Below are 21693 nucleotides of genomic sequence, written 5' to 3'. Positions count from 1 at the left end.
ATCAGATCTTTCTAAAGCCAGCAGAGCAAGATGGAGTGAGATGAACCGTAACACAGTCAGTCCCTCCCCATGTACTACGAGGGGAACATAACTCCTACAGATTTTTAGTATGGGAAGAACTGCATCTCAAATGCATTTGAAACAGAGTCTGTTACCATTGCTGTTCAAGTTACATTTGAAACCAGACTCAGCACAAAAGCTGAAAGGAAAAAAAATGCATACCAATTGCTTCACAGAGATGACACTGTACTTGAGCTCTAGACGTTCCCATATTATGGTCACTCAAAGAACATAAGAGCAAAGCAACTGATTAAACAAAATTTGAAGACAACTAAGGAGAGAAGTGTTAGCCAAAATTCAAAAGATACCTTATCTAAAAACACAACTGCGTCAAATGAAATTCTGCCTAAAACAAGACAAAGTGGCATAAACGAGTACCAGACACATCATGAAAAAGCAAAACAGAGAACAAAATAAAAAACGATTGCCTTTCCAAAATTAAAAAAAGTTACTAAAGGCTTCTTAAAATGTAATACGCCTTTCAAACAAATAATTTCCCCAAAAGTATGCTTCTATGTTGGAGAAAAAATAGTTTTAGTCCAAATAGGTAATTCCAATTCATAACTGGAGCCTGCTCCAGAACCAGGAAATAAAATAACTTTCTGCATCACAAGGAACCAAGTCTGAATCACCAGCGATAATTTAATGCCACGTTACTGGAGGGCTGCAGTGAGCATGAATTCTGTTAGTAAGAGAAAAACACCGCAGTGCTTGTGTGCTGGTCAGCAATAACAGTGAGCATGGTTATGCTACTTCAGCTGGCAGGAGGTGGAAAGTTAGAAAAGACATGATGAGAGAGGAAGAAGGAAGCGTGTAAGTCTGCAGAATACCTTCCAGTTAGCAAAATGCCAGTTAAGATGAATGACTCCATGTACAGCATGTTTCATTACCAAGTAAAAGTCCACGGATTTGCCAAGCCCTTCTCAGAGATTAAAGGTCAGGAAGTTGTCTTCGGTTCTTAGATGTACAAACCCTTTAAAGTTAACACAGGGGAGCAAGCAGCTCAGATCATTGTAGAAAAAATACAAACCTATAGGATAATTTAAAAGATAGTGGACTGAAGTGTGTCTTCAAAAATCAGTTTAGTCTCAGTTAAATCATTTTCATTCATTCAAAGGTGCTATACAGACTACTGAGAATTTCTGCTGTTGCTACAGGAATAACATTGCTTGGCACACAGCTCTTATCCAGCTTCGCATCCTGGGAGCTGAAGCCCCTGAGGAACGCAAAACCCGATAAGCAGAATAGAGACTAGCACACCACTCCTGTCAATGTGACTTTGAGCTGGGTTACCAACACTGCGTTGATTCCCAGGTCTAGAAAATAAACAGGGACCACACAGAACTATCTGTTTGCACCACAGCTAGGCCAATGACCCAGCCTAAGACAGCCTAATGTCTGCCCTAAATTTATTCTGTTCTTAAGCAAAATGATATAATGTTAAATTTTCAGGATCTGCAAGCTGAGGAATGACGTTCTGACTGCCGTTTCCCAGCCCACTGGTCTGCACAGGTAGGGCTGCACCCACACAGGCTACTCTGGCGTCCTGCACCCCTTCACCCTTCAAACCGAACAACTTGTTTTGGGGCTGACCCTCCAACCCATTCAAATGCAGAAGTTTCTATATGTATTGCCACACATTAATAATATAGTTTCTTCTGTACCACTGAAGCTGCAAAAGCAAGAACACAGTGTCTATCTGCCATGAAGGTTAATTGAAAATATTACTAACAGTTATTGATCAACTCTTCTGAAAATATTCTTCATTTCCTGCTTATATAAATATCAGCAGACAGAATGGGATGTGCTTTAAACAGATTATAAAGTACTCAACACACACCTGGGTATATGAAGTCAGCAGGCCCATCATCCAATTAATTGCAAGCCAGTTTCAGATAAAAACACACTTAAAATTAGTTATGATGAAAACCAAAAGTTCACATGCCCTGACAGCAGTAAGTGCAACATTCTCCATACAAAAACAAAAATCAAGTACTATTACAAAACAAACAAACATAAAAAAAAAGCAAAAGATTTTATGTAAGAGAAAATAACTACAAAAAGCAGCATAACATGCACGAGCATCTCTTCAGAGAGGCAAACAGAGCAAGACTTTTTCTCTCTGGATACAAAGACAGTCGCACTAAGGAAACATCTGTGCACTCAGCATATGCAAAGACATGGGGGAAAAAAGGAGATTCAGAAATTTTCCAATCACATCAGAATGGCACCAAACCAAAGTAAAAGGGTGAGAATCTAACCTTATGCAGCTAAAATAACACAATTTTTGTGGAATCTTGGGAAAGTAGACATTTAAAATAGTTCAACTAAGACAGCCATTTTAAAACCAATTCTGACTTTGTATTTGCCCTGAGATGTTGGGGGGAAGAAATCCTAAGAAAGAGGGCAAGGGATACCACGGACAAGAATAAGGTCAACACACTCCACCCAGTCCTTCAAGCCGCTCAGCAGCATCCAGATGTAGCCACTTCTGCACGAAAGCCATCATTCTGAGTTAGTGCTCTAAGAAACAATCAAAAAACATATGTTACAGTCTGAGTCCAAAAAAGCCACATTGCTTTGTTATGCATGCGTGCAAGCGAGGATGCATTTGTTCATAACCTGTTAAGATGGAAGACTAGGTCAATTGCTTTGGTTTAAAAACAGCTTCTGCATTAAGGACCCAGCTTTAAAATTACAGAACACAGCACTAACTTAAAACTCACAAATGCTGAAGATGGGGATTGGATTTTCTTGGTCTTCTTACACCATAAATTAACATGATGGAACACAGTGTCAGAAAACTCAATTGTTCCAGTCCAAAAATTAATATGTAGCTTTACTTCTGTATTGTGTCTGGACTTTTCAGTGCATTTCAAAATCCAGTGTTCTGCCATTTCTGAAAAAATCTCTCAATTTCATAAGAACACATTTTTTGGTATTGACCATCTGACTATACGTGTTATTAACACTCCCAAAAAACCCCCACATTTTCTACATGACCTTTTTATGAAAAGGCAAGCAGCCTTTCCCACCTCATTTTGAATGTCCCATGGGAACCAGTATTCAGTTAGAGAATGCAATAGCAGATCATTTGCAACAGCATAGCTTCAACCTTTTATCTGTGCTAAAAATAAATAAATAAATAACAACATAGACATGGTATTTTCAGTCACTTTCCATAAGGCAATAAGATAACTCTAGCATGTCAAGCAGTGCTTTCCCTTTAAAATCTGTAACTGCAATCAGTTAATTTGAAAACAAACCAAAAAACACCCTGCAAAACAAACAATCCTATTGCCTTGGCCATCAATTGCCTTTGTCAAAATCTACACTTTCAGCAGTGTCTCAGCCCACATTCGTACATTTAGGATTATAATCCAAGAAAAATATTTACATTTGTTGTACACCCCCAGCAGAACTCAGGTCCAAATCCTGTTGGGAAAGGTTCAGACTGAACCTTTATGGCTTAAAGAAAGGATAGATATTCTTGATGCCCTAACACTAGGCTGTTTCATCAAGACTGTGACTGAGCTGAAACGAAGAGCTCAGATTTGAGATACAAGGCTGAGAAGCCACATATTGAACGCAGCGTTTGTCTAATTGAAAGACAAGTCAGTGGCTGGTCCTCAGGGTGCACAGAGACTCACTGTTAATCCCATTAGCCCAAATGGCTCACGTTTCCTGCAGGTGGCCAGGCTACCAAAACTGCAGAAGCTGGGGGGGGGAAACCCACATAGATCTAACAAAGAGACATTCCTGGGTTTCAGGGGAATTTACTTCCCTGTCAATTACAGGGAAAAAAAAAAAACTAGGAGCCAGCCCTTCAATTGCCTGATTTTTTTTTTTTTTTTCCCTTTCTAATGCAAGCGGATTGCAGAAATTCTTTTTGGGGTCATAAAAGATACAGCAGGAAGTTTCTCAGCTCCAACAAAAGCCAAGTCCAGCATCCCTCTAAATAACTTACACTTTTACAGATCTAGTATCTACACATAATCAATATACAGAGCTACCGATTGCACAGCATAAAGACTCTCCATCCTAGCTATATTATTCATCAAAATGCAAGGGTAATAAAAGGGCCAAATGAACACCATAGACAGTAAGATCTCCAAACAACAGGACTCTTAAAATTATGAACATAAGACAAGAGACCATATCATATGTCTATGCAAGTAGCTTCACAGATTCAGCAGAGTAATGCTGATTCATACTGGTCAAAGATGTAGCTCAATTTCTTATTTCTGTAACATTTTTTGTAACAGCCAGCTGAAGCCAGTGAACCCTTATAATCCTAAAGGCTAAGAAAGGTGAAAGATAAACTGTATTACAATCAGGCAATTGAAAAGAAACCTTTGATGCAAAACAAAGTGATTAGTGCTTCTTTCACAGAAGTCTCAAAGTTTCAGTGGCTGTAACGCAGCATCCTCACTGGAACCAAATAGATGTTATTGCAAGAGAGACCACTATTTAAACAAAGACATTTGTTCTTCCTCTCCTCATGATGCTATCTTATCACAGTCCAAGTGTTTTATATCAGCACACTGAAATTATGTGTAATGAACAAGGATGTTCAAGATAAATTTTAAGAGTTACAAAGCAAATACTTCCTTTCTCTGTAAACAATATGACTGAACCCACTTCTTGAAGAAATCAAGCTATATTTATATTCACCCTCTTGAAATGCTACAGGCAGCCATAGAAGGATAAGTTTATAATAAATTGCTATATTTGGAAACCTTTGTTGCTAAGCATCTTCTAACATTCAGTACAGTTTATACCATTCATGTCCCTGCTACATAATTAACATTTCATATGTTTTAAAAAAAAAAAAAAAAAAGCGCAGTGCTTATCTTTGTTGTTAAATTAAAACCATTATAATTTTTTACGGAATTAATAAAAGACTGTGTGGCCAATTAATTAAAGCAGAAGCAACAAGATCTCAGGGGCATACAAACACTGACATTATGTACAAGGATACGGCAGAGTCTATCTTCTAGACACTGCCTCTGTTTGAGATGAAACAATTCAGAAGGCAGCTGCTCACACTAAAAGGTAGTCTACTAAATAACTTAGGACACACTAGGCCTCTCCCAGTCTTAAGAATATGACTTTCTCAGCTGCACAGATAACTAAGTCCTTTTCTTGTCAAGAATTCTGTCCATGTAAATCCCTCAGAGGGTACTCGAGTCCTCAAGAGTCCACCATGAGGAGCTCATTGCAAGCTGATGTCCACAGGATGTGGTCCAGTACCCATAAAGGTATTTGCAGGTTTTCTGTACTATGCTGTTAACCTATACGAAAGCATGCAGTTAATTGTGGAAATCACAAGCATATTGCTAGGCAGCAGATAATCACAGCAAATCCCAATTTCTTCAATGTAGTCACTACAGACAATGTAACCTTGAACAGAGATGAGGTACACTAATTCTGAAAGCATTGCGTCTAAGCTAGTGATACGTGCCACATTAGAAATACCAGTTTTACATTTAATTTTACTGGAATGACCATAGTTATTTGTAAAACAGACAAATAATACTTGCTCAACATATGTGGGGGGATACCAGTACTCTGCGCAACAATTAAGGCTGAGATAGATACACATACAGAGCTGATGCCTGTCACCCTGTTGTCAACTCTTGCAACAATACTAAGCTTCATGATACTAACATTTTTCCTATATAGTCCCAAAACTTTGTGATTTCATTTTGTGAGAAGCTAGAACTGTGTCTTTAGTAGAGGAAAATAAGGTATTTGAAGAAAAATCCACTAATATTTTCAAAATTCAGCAGATCAAATAAAAACACTCTTAACTGATTATTATATCCATCTATATATAACTATTTCACAGGTGTTTGGTCATAATACCCTGTTTGTAAAAGTCCAGAGCACACTGCACAGATTCTCCAGGTTTCTTGTCCACCTTTCCTCTCCTTGCCCATTCCAGCATACACAACACCACAGTTCTGTACATACTATATACGCATGGGCCTAGAAACATTCAGCACAAGCTGAACGTTAAAAGCTCCTAAAACTTCTTAATGACTTCCATGAAAACGCACAGAGTTGCTGAACAGAACAGAAAACTTGACTGTCTGACCCCCGAAGTACCACTAAGCAATTCTTGCACCGGAGAACAAACAACTTCTGCCAAGAAAACAGTTGGAATATATTTACAATAGCTATTTACTTTTCATTAACACATGCTCTTCAGAATTATATAGAAGACAAACATCAAAGCTTTTATAATGAAAATCTTAGGAAACCTAACTACAGATGCAAAAGTGAAAGGCTTGCCTGTCATAGCCCTACAATTACTACATTTACCATGTTACATTAATTACTACACCCTTGGTTTATATAAGCTGTATAGACACAATATTATAAATCTGTTAAAAAAGCAGAGTTGAAGTATAAAGATAAGGAAGCATGAGTCCTTTGGAAATGATCTAAACTTTGTATTAAGAATATAAACATATTTAGCTTGTAAACTTTCAGGCTTTCCAGCCTCAAATGAAGTACCTAAAGATATAAATAGGGTAACCAGGACTCAATAGTCTCCCAAAGACCACTACTGCAACACGATTAGCAAGCGACAATAATCTTGTACCAAAAATTGAACATGTATTTCTGAGTTCAGAATTCCTGCTCCTAAATTAGTTTCCATGTTTCACCTGTACTTACACACACATAGTGTGTAAGTGGCTCAAATAACCTTAAGATTTGTGAAAGAACTCTTAACTCAGCTATTGTCTGAATATTAAGCATTTTGGTTACTTAGAAATGCGCACCAGCAGTCTTAACTGTATGTTTATATCATGTTTTATGTTGTAATACATACGAAATACTATGTTCGATTCTGAGCCCTACATTACCAAAAGGTTATTGACAAACTGGAGGGAGTTCAGAGAAAATCAACATAATTTCTCAGAAGGCAGGAAGGACTTATTTATGAGGAAAGATTAAACGAGCTAAATATTTACAGTTTGGCTCAGTAATGAATGAGGAGGTAGGGGACATGAGAACAGCCTAGAGATATCTGAAGGGTGTAAACACTGAGGAGGGAGAGTGAACGTGTTATACAAGGATGTAAATAGAAATAATGGGATAAAACTAAACAAGGAAAACTTAGGCTGAATATCAGAGAGCATTCCTGGACAGCAAGCTATCTTGGCCCACAGCGCAGTTTCTTAAGTGAAGCAATAGAAGCCCATTGCTTGGAACAACAAACAAGACTAGACAAAACACTGGAAAATTTGCCATATGGAATAACCTTGCTCTGCTGAGGAGAAACATTACTTCATAAAAGCTAGTCTTTTCTAAGTTTAACTCCAGTGAAAGCAGTAGTATTTTACAAGTCGTTGAAAATGTAATATATAAAAAAAAAAATAGATATCAAGAGCTTAATCAGAAAAAAAGAATCCAACTAAGAACGTTCCTTAACCATGAGCAACTTAAATTCAGTTTATGTAATACTTTGACCGAATCATGCTTCCACAACTCTTTGAAAAGGAAAAACACATGTGGGCTGCAAAGAGTTAACGGCGCTGGACTGTATTCTCCCCAGCAGAGGTCACTCCAAGTTAACAAATCACAGGGAAATTTAACAGCATGGATTCAGACTTCAGGAAAGATGATGAATAGAAAGGGGACATCCTCCTTCCCTCATTCCTACCACTGGTTTGGATGCAAAGCTCCCAGATAACAGCGTGTCCTGCAATCAGTCATAGGTAGATGCCAGAAGTTTTGGATCTACATAGCACATAATGTTCAATTTGCACAACATTCAAAATTTGTTTTCTAAGAGGCCCTCATGAAGTGGGTAAATATCGCCTATTTACAGCTGGATTATGAAACGTCCAGAATCGATGTGCACATGCACAAGTAAAGCCTAGGCTGGGTCATGTTTGGAATTGAAACCACAACACTTTCCACTGAAAAGTGTAGATTACATTAGTTAAGTATTTACTATGTGAGGGCTGTGACACAGGCAGACTGACAAGCTTCCATAAACTCAGAGGAAGGAAAATAAAATGGGAGTTTATCGTTTTTGTTGTTGTTTGTATATATTTGTTTTAAAAAGAATGTTTGCTAACTTAAAACAGAGCTTAAAACACAACTGAAGCCAACAGGGGAGCGCTACAAAGGAATAGTCTGTGTCCGTACATATTTTTTTCTTTTTGACCCATACAAAAGTCTACAAATTCATATTTGAGAACTATCCCTGGGATACTGGCAAGTAAAAACCTTACTGTTCCGGGTGCCATCACCCCTAATAAAACTTCTGTCATCTTCATAGTTGATTCTGATGCAAGAATTAACCATGCACTGTGCCACTGCCAGAGGAAGCTGTCCCAGTGCCAAAGGAAATAAAAGTAACCAGCACATACAGCAAACATATTTGCGAACTACAAGGGAGCAAATATGCGTAAGCAGAGCTGAAGAGTCGTGTTTTGACTAGGCTGTTTTAAAAGGCTGCTCATGGGTAGCTTTAAGGTCCAACACTTAAACTGCGTACATGCATTCGAGCAAAATGTAAGAATTGATAGAGCATACTTTCAATATTTCATCCAATGAAAACAGAAGTGAACTCATGTTTAAGTATTCCCTGGAACATACTGAACCCTGGCTGCATGATGCATGGATAATTCTCCAGGGCTATGCCTGTGCTGGAGGCCAAGGGACGCTTTCCAGCCCCCAGCTCAGGGCATGCTCTCCAGCTCTCCCAGCTCCACAGCACAAGCCGTCCCAGGTGCGTACAGTCCCCTAGCCCCTGCCACAAGCTCCTCATCTGCCAGCAAATGAAATACAGGCACAAAATACAGAAGGGAGCCACAGTAAACACCACAGTCTCAACACCCTGGGAACAAGGACCTGCAGGACAAGCTGTCTAGCCTAAGTGACTTGGGATTTTTCTACGGAAGGGGTAGGCTCTAGAGTAGAAAAACTCTTAAGGGATGTATCAGTTAACTCACTAAACCATTGGTTTACTGAGAGACAGCTAGCTATCTAATATGCTAGAAATGGCACAGGGGATTCCCTAGTGTTATTAATCTTAATATTCAATTTTAAAATCTATTAATACTCAAAAGAGTTTTTCTGACCTGCCCAGGAGCAGACTGCTGTTCCTCATATTCCATGCTTGTCTATGTTTTCTTTGACACAAAAATTAAATAAATGTCATTGTTTTAAAAGCTATTAGTACAGACAGTGGATTTTTATTTTTTTAAACAAAATAAAGAGACTAACAATAAAGTAAAGATCCTAAATAAGATGCACAAAGTCTTACCTGCTTCCTTGCACAAGGCTGCTAAGTCCGCACCCACATAACCATGTGCACTATCAGCCAGTTGTGCCAACTCCGTGGCTGTGAGCGAATGGGGAACTTTCTTGAGAAGCTTTTGGAGTATGTCCAGACGATCTTGGGCATTAGGAATCCCAATTTCTACCTCTTTATCAAAACGCCCAGGTCTGCGCAGTGCTGCATCCAGTGCATGAGGACGATTAGTGGCCCCAAGTACCAAGAGCTGCCCTTCGCTGCCTTCCTGAAGGCATCAAACAATGCAAAATATTAATTTTAAAATACAATTAAATGTCACGCAGCTTATAAACATACTTCTTGCTTACTCTTCCCAGCTATTACAGACACTAAAATCCTGTTGCTAGCTCTAAAGGAACAAAGCAAACTTTTCAGAATATATACCCCACGAGTAATCCCATCCAACCTATCCCTAATCACAATTTAGCAATGCTATAGGCTGCACGCACATACAGATAATACAAGAGAAACTTTACTCCAAGATGCCCTCATCCCAGTGTCTCCCACTTTAATCCCAAGAACTTGCTTTCCTGTATCAGGAAAGTAAGCACCAAGGAAAGAAAAAGAAGTGTTTAAGCTAAAAGGCAGCATTGGCACAAGAACAAAGAGGTATCAGCAGACCTTGAATAAACAAAGTTGGGAAACAAATCATTTAAGGTATCAAAACCAGCAGAGACAGGAGGTTATAATGCTTCCTGTAGGTTCAGTAGGAAAAGCAAGGTCAAAAATCCTAACCAATTTCCTCAAGCTCTGCTTTTTCACATTCAGAGTGAGGCAAAATCAGCTAGGATGTCTCTTGCAGTGCCATTCTCTTTTTGTGAATGAAGCACTTTCTCCAGAAATATCCATCAGCCTTTGCCATCAGAAAGTATGTTCTGCCTGTGAACAACTCCAGATTGGGCAACTGAAATTATTATGCAGGAAAATAATAAGAAACTTGCAGATTACATAAACAGAGATACTCATTTTCATGCTGTGGACAGATTTCTTTCATCTTTCCTGCTAATAATCATAAAATAATAGATGAGAGATTGGCAAACTTTATGGGCTTAGTCCATAATGTACTCAAGTCAATTAAATCTACTGTTTCTTCAGTAGGCTTTTGTTTATGTCCTAAATATTACTATAGCAATCTTGAAATAGCTGTTGTTGCCTTTAATAATGCAGCCTACATATCACCAGAAGTATTTTGATGACTTTGATTTCAGAGCGATTCAAAATACCTGGCTTGTTCAATGATGGGCTATCACTAAAATTTCAGTTTTATCTCCAAAATTACAAGAGTGGGAGAAGGCAAAGGAAAGACAGTGAATGGAAGAAAACTTACTTTTCTTTAATCTCACAGTTATCAGGAGACATTCCCCTCCTATGTCTTCTGCTTAGCATCCAATAAAGCATTAGATTACTATATAAAGTCTCACCTAAGCCTATTTTCTTTTCTCCCAAATGACACATCTAAAATTGGCTGCATTATAGAAGCAAAATTTCTTTTTTCAGCTAGTCCCCATACACATTAATTGTCTCAATACAGTCTACTTACTGAGCCAATGCCATCCATTAATGTCAGCAATGAAGCAACAACTCTCTTTTCAACTTCATTCTGAGCCCCTTCTCTCTTTGGACAGAGTGCATCCAACTCATCAATAAATATAATGGAGGGGCGACTGGGGGGGGAAAAAAAAAAAAAGTTAAGGTGTTCAGGAAGATTTAAAACACCAAGGCAGAGAATTGCAAAGCTGTTTATGGAAAACATCCAGTTCCTACAAAAATTAACAAGTGTCCCATTCCCTTAGGCAACTAAAAGCTTGATCCTTGAATATGATGTTACTCAAAGAAATAACTAAAATGACTATATATATTAGACAATTAATACCTTTAAGATGACCTACCAATCTACTTTTCTATAACTCTCTCCCAAAGATTCACCACTGAATATACTGATTTCATGAGTAAAAAGAGAGCATTTTATTTGCTACTTCTATAAATACAGTATGCGATAGTCTTTTGTTGATATATTATGAACACCAACCATCTGGAAGTCTAAAGTCTTCCTTAACCAAGTCTAATAAATTTGGGCAGAATGCCACCCTAATCCAGAGGCATGCTATATCCAGTACCAACACTAGCTCATTTATAGCTGGCTTCCGTGTCTCAGCACAGTACTACATTGGTCTCCAAAGATAAAACTAGACAGAAAAACTTGGATCCAGGTGAAACTCTGGCTCATGCTTCCATCTGTTGAAATAAAGTACAATGCTCTAACGATAAGATCGAGCGAATTGGCACCATCTGTAAAAGTCCCTTAAAAAGGGTAGTGTCCAAAAGCACTTAATAGGCATACTAGAATTTCACTGCTTTCCTTCTAGCTAAACGCTATATAAACAAATTTATTTCCTTTTAAACAACCACTGCAGGAAAAAATTACAATTCAAAGATTCTTGCAAATGTTTTTCTTTTAAGAACATTGACGCTGGAACCAATACCGCAAATAAGTGAACGCGAATAAAATTATCCAAAAGAACGTACCGCAGAGAAGCTTCAGCAAATATCTGACGTAATCTTGATTCAGACTCCCCATAAAACCTACAATAATTAAAATATTTTAATAAAAAACATTTTTTGGTCTTTTCCAGGCAACTTGGAAAATTACTGCTCGTGTGTTCCAAAAAGCCATAGCGCACCCTCTTAAAGTCCTGAAGTGTATGCAAATTATAATAATCTTTATTTCCACAAGGATGAGAAATTATGGTAAAATGGGGCACAGAAAAAGATATAACCATCTTGTAACTAGAAGAAAGATTAAAGGGAAAAGCTTATCTCTTCTGTGTTAGAAACAATTTTATCTGTATTTTTAAAGAACAAAAAAAAATTAGTTCCCTGGAGACATTAGTCTGTGCAGTGTCATCTTAATTTCATATATGCTTTAAGAAGTCACTCTTCTCATTGCAGAACTAACACACAATCGCACATGCAGTTTTAGTCCCCTCTTTAATTTAGTCCATGCCTTACACAAATTTCTTGGCCAAATCCAGTGAACCTCTTTTATTACAAGAAGAAACATAAGCCCTACTTGAGAGAACCCTTTCCCATTTGTTTTTGACTTTCTTGGGCAGATAGCCCATAGCCAATTCTACATCTACATTTACCCACAATGGAGAGATGCCAGAGCAGATTTGGGGCTAATATGGTTATAGAATTAATGAAAATAAATTGCGTGGACTTACTTGCTTATTATTTCAGGACCATTAATAACGGTAACATGAGCGCCAACCTCATTTGCAATGGCTTTGGCAATCATAGTCTTCCCAGTACCTGGAGGGCCATATAACAGCACTCCTCTAGGAGGAGGGATTCCTTTAAACAAGCACATGCACACAAACAGAGAAGAAAGTTATTTGTGGTAAATGCCGGACTGAACAACCTGCACTTGCACATTTCACTGTCCCAGTTATTACCGATTATAACTTGACCTCAGCATTAACTTCTTTAACAGACATATCATTTTGATAAAATTGTAGGCTTTCAGTGGGAAGAGCACACTTATATGGGACATACGTCTACATTTTTTAAAGTCCAAATGATTCTGTTTAAAAAGCAACTATTTAAATCGTTATATTTTTCAGTAGTTCAACATTATAATGCTCCCTATGCGTTGTGGTGTTTGGGGTTTTTTTTCCAAAAAATTATTGGACTGAGTACCTAATACAGTACATTGATGGACGTTAAGTTATTCATGATTCTTACAGTGTCATTATTACAAATTTCCAACATCAGAAAACCACTTCTCTTCAACACTCCAAAAAACTTCAGAAAGATTGTGAGGCTTGATTCAAGAATACTTACAAAAAGATGAAAAATACACATCAAAAGGATAAGGATTTAATGGCAAATGTTAAGAGCCAAAACAGACAGAAACATTCAGGCACAGAACATAAGGGACACTAGAAGAACAATGTACCACTGTGTACAGCTAAAACTGGACAGAAACTACAGGTAACCGCATGAAGTAATATTATGATCCCAGGTAAAGAGCCAAAAAAAAAGCTTCAGACCAGCCAAGCCAAATTAAATGGGCACAAAGCTGAAAAGAGAAGCTTAAAATTTAGAAAGCAAAAAGAACAGACAAACGTTTGACAAAGGACTGACCCTGGCACAAAACACATTGCTGAAATACGACCAAAGAAGAAACATCAGTTGGGTACTGCAATACCAGACAGGGAATGATGCTCGAAGGGCAGGTCACATCCCAGTGGTGACAGAGAACAATACAGCTGGCGTGGACAGAAAGGCTGAATCTTAGGAACTAATATACTCAAAAAGAAAAAAATTAGCTGCTAACTGACAGAAGATAGAAGTGTCTTTATGGACAGATTACTTCACAACAGTCCATTAAAGCATGTGCTGCTCCCTCATGTGGCGTTTCTGGTACTGGCAAGAAATAGAACTGCTGAACCAAAGGTCTCACCTCAGCTAACAACCTCCCTCCCCCTAAGCTGACAAGAACTCTCCACATTTGGATGGTTACTAAAGGTTTGTAACTAGTGAGGAAACATCATCATCTCTCATGTAATTAGTAGATAATCTGATCAAGCACTTTTGGGATTAAGTATGAAAATCACTGATGCTGAAGCAAACTTTCTGCTAACACAAAACCATGCGGTGATGCTGAGGCTGGAGGTCAGCAAACTGAGCTGGACCACACATGGATGAAGACACCTCACACCATCCCACTGACACCTGCTGATCATGCGCAAGCAACGCACAAAGAGCTACCTGTGTTTTATGGAAGTTGCCCCAGCGATCACTGAAATCACCTCCTCTCTAAAGCGTATGCGTGGGAAGATGTAAGGCAGAGAAATAAAAAGCCTCAAAGACATGATATTAAAGAAATATTTATAGGCAAGAGCCCTGTCTCACAGTGATGCACACCTAGACAAGTACAATGAGCAGACATGCCTGCTTATGTACATATCGATTTGTGATAAATACACAGTACGGTTTTATCTTTGTCACAAAAATCCTCTAAGTTCATATATATGTTAGATATAACTATATATGGCAACAGTAATTGTGTTAGTTTCTCCACTCTGTAATTCCATACTAAACACACTGAGCAGTTTGAGTAAACAGCTTCAAACACTTCCTTAAAGTTTTGCAGAAACCCTACAACACACAGGGATAAAAACAGCAGAATAATTAATCTGCGTTTTTCTCAACTTAAAAAAATATAATTAGTTGACTCTACCAAAACAAATTAAAGTCTTACGACGACATACACATCTGCACCTTTCAAATACCCAAGTATAGAAGTCTTTCCTATTTACTATAAATTCTGCTTATGCATACCTGAATTTTCTTAGACACACATATTTCTTTCCTACTCAATTATTTTTCACACGAGCCAATCATAACATTCTCATAGTATCCATACAGTATAATTATAAAACAGTTTGACATTGTTTGGACACACAAGTATACCAGATCAGTGTTACATAAAATTCAGTGCATATTCCTGGAATAACTTGGGTTTAAAAAAAAAAAAAAAACAAACCACAAACAAAATACCAAACGAGTCATGTTTAAGAAAAAAAACGAGTACCAAATGAAAAAAGCAAACTCTTAGGCATCATACCGTAACTCTTGAACAGTTCAGCTTGCTTCAAGGGCAGTTCAACTGTTTCTCTAATAGTTTTGAGCTGGCTGCTTAAACCTCCTATCATATCATAGGTGACTCGGGATTCACAATCAACATCTTCTGCTACATTGGTCCTCGTTTCAATAAAATTGATTCTAGTTCTTGAAGAAATGAAATAAAAACTGTCTGTACAGCTTATTGCTCCAGTTTTGCCAGTTAGTGGGAGTCCCTTACTGCCTCCTTTCCCAGCCAACTCCAAATCATCGGTGAGGTCTGTACCATCTCCCTTGCTGTAGGTTTTATCTCCTTGACCAGAGTCTTGACCACTGGCTGCCACAGCAGAACTGGGTGTAACTGGTGAACCTGGATCCATCGGTTTGCTTGGTGTGCTCATGGATGCAACCTCTGGACTACCATCAATGTCCATCTTGCTGAGCTGTAAGGACAAATCTAATGTACTTGTCTCCAAATCAGATCTTTCAAGGTCTGGCTCATGCATGTCACCAGAAATGGCACTGTCCTGTGCAGTCAGCTCTGCACCATCAGTTCCTTTCACTTTCATCACCACGATGTTACAAGGTTTGCCATAGAAAGTGAAAGCCAAGAAGTTTCCTGGTAAAACTATTTTCCCGTCTATGAAAAGATTAAAAAAAGAAAAAAAGACAAAGAAGAAGAAATTGCAATCTACTTTGGCAGCAAGAACATTCAGACATTCTTGTATTAGAATCATTCTTTATCAGGAAGCCTAAAGAGTGCTATAAATTAACATAACAAAAGGTAGTTTGGCAATTTCAAGATAATTTCAGGTAATTTAAATGATCCTTTTGTACACAAGCAGATTGAACTGGATAAACATTTGTCAGTATCATATGTAATCTCTCATACTAAACCCATCATTAATTTGAGCATTTTAAATTTCATACACCATACAAAGGGAGATTATGGAATTAGTATTGTAAGAAGTAAAAATATTGTATTTGCCGTGTGCCTTATAGGTTCACAGTATTTCATGTTTAGCCCACCTTCTTTGAGAGTCTCGGCCTAAAAAAGGTAAGGTTTTAGCCTGTGATTATGAAATGTGATCTGAATGCACCGTACAGGCACAAAAAACACAGACAAAAACGTAAACAAGATTTATTATTTCCAGCCAAACTCATGAATTTGGAATGCAGTTCCTGTTTCCTGCTTCTTAGCATAGCAATACTGTTATTAATTCCTAAACCAGAAGATTCCCTTTGAGTAGAACTATTTGTAGTGAGTACTTTGAGTAGCACTACCTTGAATAACTTACCTTGCTTTTTTGCCTGCCTTACACATATCTACCACGCAATGAAGAGCAATTTTGCGTATTTAGCACCAACATAAGAAAAAAAAGATTCAGAGTATGGGATTTCATGTCAATACTGATCCCTTATCTTGTTTTTAATGCATAGTATTGCACTCTTTTCTTCATAGTGCAAGTAAACTCTGAAATGCATCACAATATCAGCCAGAAGGCCAGCAACAATTGCTAAACAACCGTAACTTCAACCAGCAATACGTATAATGGACAGAAGGAAGGGAATCACAATTAATGCAAATTAGATATTTACAGCGTGGCAAACTTATTTAGTCAAAAGAAGGCAGATCCCTAGAAGTGTGAGCAGAATAACATCCTCTGTTTTGCCATAAGCCCTTGATTAAGAATGTAAGAGGAAACTGTTTGCTTTTCTATCCAAAACTTGATGATCTACCACAAAAATTAAACAGTCAAAAGAGAAGCAACAAAACTTGTACCTAGGTTTCTCAGTAGACAGACAGACATTTCCTCAGCATTAATGGTGGCATCTTTGTCCCTGTGGTAGGAAGAGAAAAAACAAACTGTTTTTCCAAGCAGTAACTAGTTCCAAACCAAAACAGAGTCCACACCACTAAGGCACCAGGATGACGAATACCACCTATTTTACAGTATATGATTTAACCCCACAAACAGAAAAGAGCAATGAGCACTTTACAGTCTTCAGATCCTATCATCTTAACTCTGAAGGTATTAGACGCATTGTAACAAAAGAAGAGTATATATTTAATTTGGGGTTAGTTTTTCCCACAGAAAATGCTGCAATAAACAACATCATAAGTTATATTTGTCATTTCTTAAAGACTACAAACATGGAATGCGTGCTTCTCATCTCACCAGGCAGAATGGCCATTGCTACATTTACTGAATTGGAAAAAATTACAGATACGGTAGGTCTCTTCCAGCCCTGCAAACGCACGTACACGTCTTCTATTGATTGAACTAGTGCCTTGAGCACTTGCAAAACTGTGCATGTCTTAAGCACTGCACATTCACTATCAAAACAGTACAAGTTTTCCCCACAATGCATTTTCTAGTCTTTTATTTAATTGAGTTTAACTGACTCAACGGATAAGCCTTAAGCCACTTCCCTCACCAGCTCCGGCCAGACCTATAGCATTTTCTCAAACACCAACTCATCACTGGGATTTAACACATGACTGAACACATATGCTCTTAGCCCAAAGCAAATGAAAGGTAAAAGGTGTCTTATGCGAATGTCTTTCTCTGGTGTTCATATTAAAGCGTTTTACATCACATTTACAACTCACTGAGAGGACAAACATCATTAACAATCCCTGCTCCTCAGATACACTGCAACATACAAGGCTGTGGTGATTCAATCATTTTTCAGTGATGGTTTATCCATACAATCTTTTTCCTGTTTCATTTGCCACTTTACCTTTTATTAAAGCCCATTAAACCGTTTTATTTTAACTCCTTAGGATTTACCCCCCTCAGCCAATCTGTACGAGCCTCGCACGTTAGCCCTTCTGTTTTCACAACAAAATAAAGGTTTCACTACATCCACTTTGCAGATGAATGCCCACAACCTAAGTACTTACACCTGTATGATGAAAAGCGTTACACCAAGGGCTGAACAGCAGCAGCACCAAAGGCATTTAAAGCAGATACAGCTGCTGCAAATAAAAGTGTGATCAATGGGGGGAGCTCTAAACCTAGAAATAAAAACCCATTTCTCAATTCTACGATCCAGAAAGCGACTTGAGGGAAAGAGGAGTATTATGCTAATTTAGAGGAGAGCTCTCAAAAGATCATAGCCGTTCCCGACAAGTAAACACATACTCAATTACGTTGTTGGGGTCCGAGGTGGGGGATTCATTTTTTTAACTGGAAGAAAAAGCTAAATTATGCATGCAAGCAACTCCCCAGAGGTATTAATTTGCAGAGAATGAACTGCACCTGTACTGTCTAGAAACCTAGGCAGCTCTCAAATGGGATTTCCATTTATTCTTTTAATAATTTATATTCTTACATGATAGGATGGCACTATGGTTTGTAGTAAATTAACAGGCTTAAGCCAGACCAATTACTGTTTTCATGTTTTCTCTCCTAGAGTAATTCTAGAAAAACAGTCATTCATATGACTTTTAATCTGATGGTACATACATGGAACAATCCTCAGAGCCTGACTCCTGACTGGCTGAGAGGGAAAACTCTGGCTGTGGAACAGTTTCAAAAACAAAAATTACAGTAATCGTAAGTATTTCAGAAATTACATGCAATCCCTCTGACCTCATCCTTAGGTGGATTTCAGTAAAAGTCACAGCTTTAAAGAAAGAATGCATTGCATATTAACATAGGAAAATATAAATAGATTAGGTCTAATTATTTAATTTAACATGGGGTTGGTTTTTTAACAAAATGAGCGTTTTCAACCACCTCTATAACCAAACAGTATGCAATAATAATAAAACTTCCTATAGGATTAAATTAGCCATAACAAAAAGCCGTAAAGATACCATTTTTTTCATTTTCTGGTGAGAAGAGAGGCATGGAGGGCAAAGCAAGCTGACACCAGGAAGTCAGCAGACAATGCGCAGCCAAGTTAATCAGTAAAACTATGATTAAAGCTAAACTGATATTACTGACAAAAAGCAAAATTGCCTCACCAAATTTTTTGAGAGTCAGTATGCTGGAAAACAGCATCTGCCCTTTAAAATGGATGACAATGCCATGTTTGAAGGCAGAGGTTTGACAGGGAAATGAAGTTAATTTATAAAAATTAAAGTGTTGGGACACTTTCAAAAGTAAAATAACTCTGTTTAGGAAATAACTATAATCAGATTCTCCATCAGCCAAATGCTGACTCTGTGGAATGTTATGAAAATTACAAATACGGGAAGTCATTCAGCAGATCAGTAAACTGCTAATTTCTCAAAGCATTCATGATTTCAAGACAACTCTGACTTGCACCTTTTGTTCCCTTGTTTGGGTGAATTTCAACTAAAAAAACATACCTCTGAGAGTTTCCAATCCTAAAAAAATATTCCAGTAAATAAAAGCGGAGCACAAAACCACGCATATACATGGATGAAGTTTTGAAGGGAAGTGGTTAAAAAAAAAAAAAAAAAATCACTTCACTCTCCCCAGCCTGTCAGCCAGTAGTTCTCTCAACTGCAACAGGACTTTTCAACAAGAGCTTCTCAGATAGCAGTTTGCAGTATACTTCCTAATGACAACAGCAGCAACACAGGCTCCTTCTAACCTGACATCAACTCTATGCACAGAGATCATCCTCATCTTTTACAAGCGACTTACAAGTTTAAAGAATCTGCCTTGATCGTGCAGTTACACAGCTTTGCCTAATGCAAATGCAACACAGGCAGCTTGACCTCTGCTTCAGGTGCTGGACTATCATTACTACTTAACATAAAACAAAGAACCTTTAATTAAGACTAACAACCTTAGCGTCATTATATTCTCCACAACAGCACCACTCCTCAGTTGAGATTTTGTACAACAGCTGAGCTGCTCCACTGCCCACAGAGGAGGTAGCAGCAGTTAGCCACCAGTTACTAAACTTTAGTCTTAATCCTACAAATATCTGCACATTTGACTTTGTGCGGGTACTAATTCCATCAAAGCAAGAGAGAAAAATAGCATCTTCTAAGAGGTAAGAGAATCTGCAGTGCAAAGCAGACACCTCATGGTATGTCACTAGGTTATAACAAGCTCCATACCTCAACTTCACATCGACTTCCTCTGCCTGGATAACTGCACCAGTCACAGGCTGCACAGTGACAGCATCACCTGGATTTACTTTCAGGTTCTTCTGTGTGGTTTCACTCAGCCCAACTTTCCCACCTGGAAAGCCTGTGGTGGGCCAAGCGGTACAGACCTAGGAAGAGTTTCAAAGCAAACAACTGTCAGTTGAGATTTCCCCCCCTCTATTTTCCAGTCCTTCAGTTAAAGTAAGCCATGTTTTGTTGTGAAAAACATGGGCTGAGGGGGAAGAAGGATTAGGTTAAAACCTGGTGCCACAGAGTAAGATACAAGTAGCACTGAGTTCTTACAATACGATCTCAGACGCTTTTCAAGAAAGAAGGGGTTACATTTTGCCTACAAAGGAGATAAAAAAATTCCACCGGGTCTTTACACGTTCTGCAGATGACACAAAAGCATACACTGTGCTGACTAGGAAATGCTACACATCAAAGAAAAAAGAAAAGCAAACGGCTATACTCTTCCTTTGCTACTAAGACACATGTGGGTGCATATATAATACATATATTCACACACATGACTCACAAATTTCTGGAAAAAATCAACAGCATGGACTTTTTCTCAGTACTGAGAATAAAGACGTAACTACAGCGTAGAAAACACGGAAAAGCACATTCACTATCTTTCTCAACGCATGACCCATTTTGGTCCCTATTGAATACAACAGAAACACACGGAAAGCACAAGAAAAGCACTTGTAGGAACAGGAAAGAGTCTCACCTCCTGCCGCCCATCAGCAGAGGTAAGCAAGACCGGGCGACCTATGCATATGTTTGCGGACTTCATGCTGCTCAGCGACAGCTGGGCCAGGGCTCTTCGCAACACTTTTGGAACTTTGTCATCTCCTAACGTTTTCAGGAGAAAAGAAACACGTCATTTTTTCCCTACCGATCGGACGAAATCGGTATTTCTCGCGCTCCCCAGTCAGTACAACTAACAAAACCCTTCCGATCCCTCGTGAGGCGCGGTGCCCGGCCGCGAGGGAAGCGCAGGGACCCTCTTGGGGGGAAACCGTGCTAAAACGGGGCACTGTTTCTGACAGGCCTGAAAACACCCACGGTTACGTGCTGCTGCTTGCTGACTTTTCCACCCCGTTTTAGCTACCAGCGGGACCCTTCTGCGGCGGTCACCGCTCTTCGACGCTGCAAAAAAAGGCAAATTTCACGGGGTCTCAGCCGACCTTACCTGAGAGATCCCTCCCCCCCCGCCCCGCTCCCGCGGGGCCCCTCTTCGTGAGGGGACGGGGCAGCCCCTCGGGCCCGGGCCGGCTGAGGGAGAGCGGGGAGCGGGAGCGCGCTTCTTACAGCAACTCGTTTTTAAACGAGCCGCCCTCAGCCCGCCGAGCCGCGACAGGCGTGAGCCTGGCCCCGCCGCCCGCACCCCCGTACCTGCTTCCACCGCCTCGGCGACACCCAGCGCCAGCAGCCCGCCCTCCGCGGGGCCGAGGAGCGGGGCGGCCCGCGGCGAGCTGCCGCCACCGCCGCCTCCTCCCGGGGCCGACCGCCCCTTACTCTTCCTTCTGGAGGAGGCGGCCATGCTTTCCCCGCCGGCTGCCGCCGAGCGGTTCCGGGAGCAGAGGCCGGCACCGCCCCGGGT

At 39.3% G+C, this 21693-nt stretch overlaps 1 protein-coding gene across 3 annotated transcripts in view; it reads right to left on the bottom strand.

Annotated features, from left to right (window-relative positions):
* The window catches only part of SPATA5 (spermatogenesis associated 5), a 229961-nt gene extending 208298 nt beyond the window's left edge, over positions 1 to 21663 (bottom strand). For 2 of the 3 annotated variants that reach the window (XM_052814826.1, XM_052814817.1), the window contains exons 1-9: positions 21486 to 21663; positions 20818 to 20942; positions 20055 to 20212; positions 16791 to 16849; positions 15012 to 15647; positions 12604 to 12733; positions 11906 to 11962; positions 10920 to 11043; positions 9350 to 9605 (exon numbers count right to left, since the gene is read on the bottom strand). In XM_052814826.1, the coding sequence (XP_052670786.1) occupies positions 9350 to 9605; positions 10920 to 11043; positions 11906 to 11962; positions 12604 to 12733; positions 15012 to 15647; positions 16791 to 16849; positions 20055 to 20212; positions 20818 to 20942; positions 21486 to 21633 (1693 nt within the window). In that variant the 5' untranslated portion in view covers positions 21634 to 21663. The remainder of the gene's footprint in view (positions 1 to 9349; positions 9606 to 10919; positions 11044 to 11905; positions 11963 to 12603; positions 12734 to 15011; positions 15648 to 16790; positions 16850 to 20054; positions 20213 to 20817; positions 20943 to 21485) is intronic. The other variant, XM_052814808.1, reaches the window with a different exon arrangement.
* Between the last annotated feature and the right edge of the window lie 30 nt (positions 21664 to 21693).

Source organism: Harpia harpyja, chromosome 2 (genome assembly GCF_026419915.1).
Source record: "Harpia harpyja isolate bHarHar1 chromosome 2, bHarHar1 primary haplotype, whole genome shotgun sequence".
In the NCBI taxonomy this organism is placed as follows: domain Eukaryota; kingdom Metazoa; phylum Chordata; class Aves; order Accipitriformes; family Accipitridae; genus Harpia; species Harpia harpyja.
Note: the sequence above shows the minus strand (reverse complement) of the source record. Positions and strands in the feature narration are given on the sequence as shown.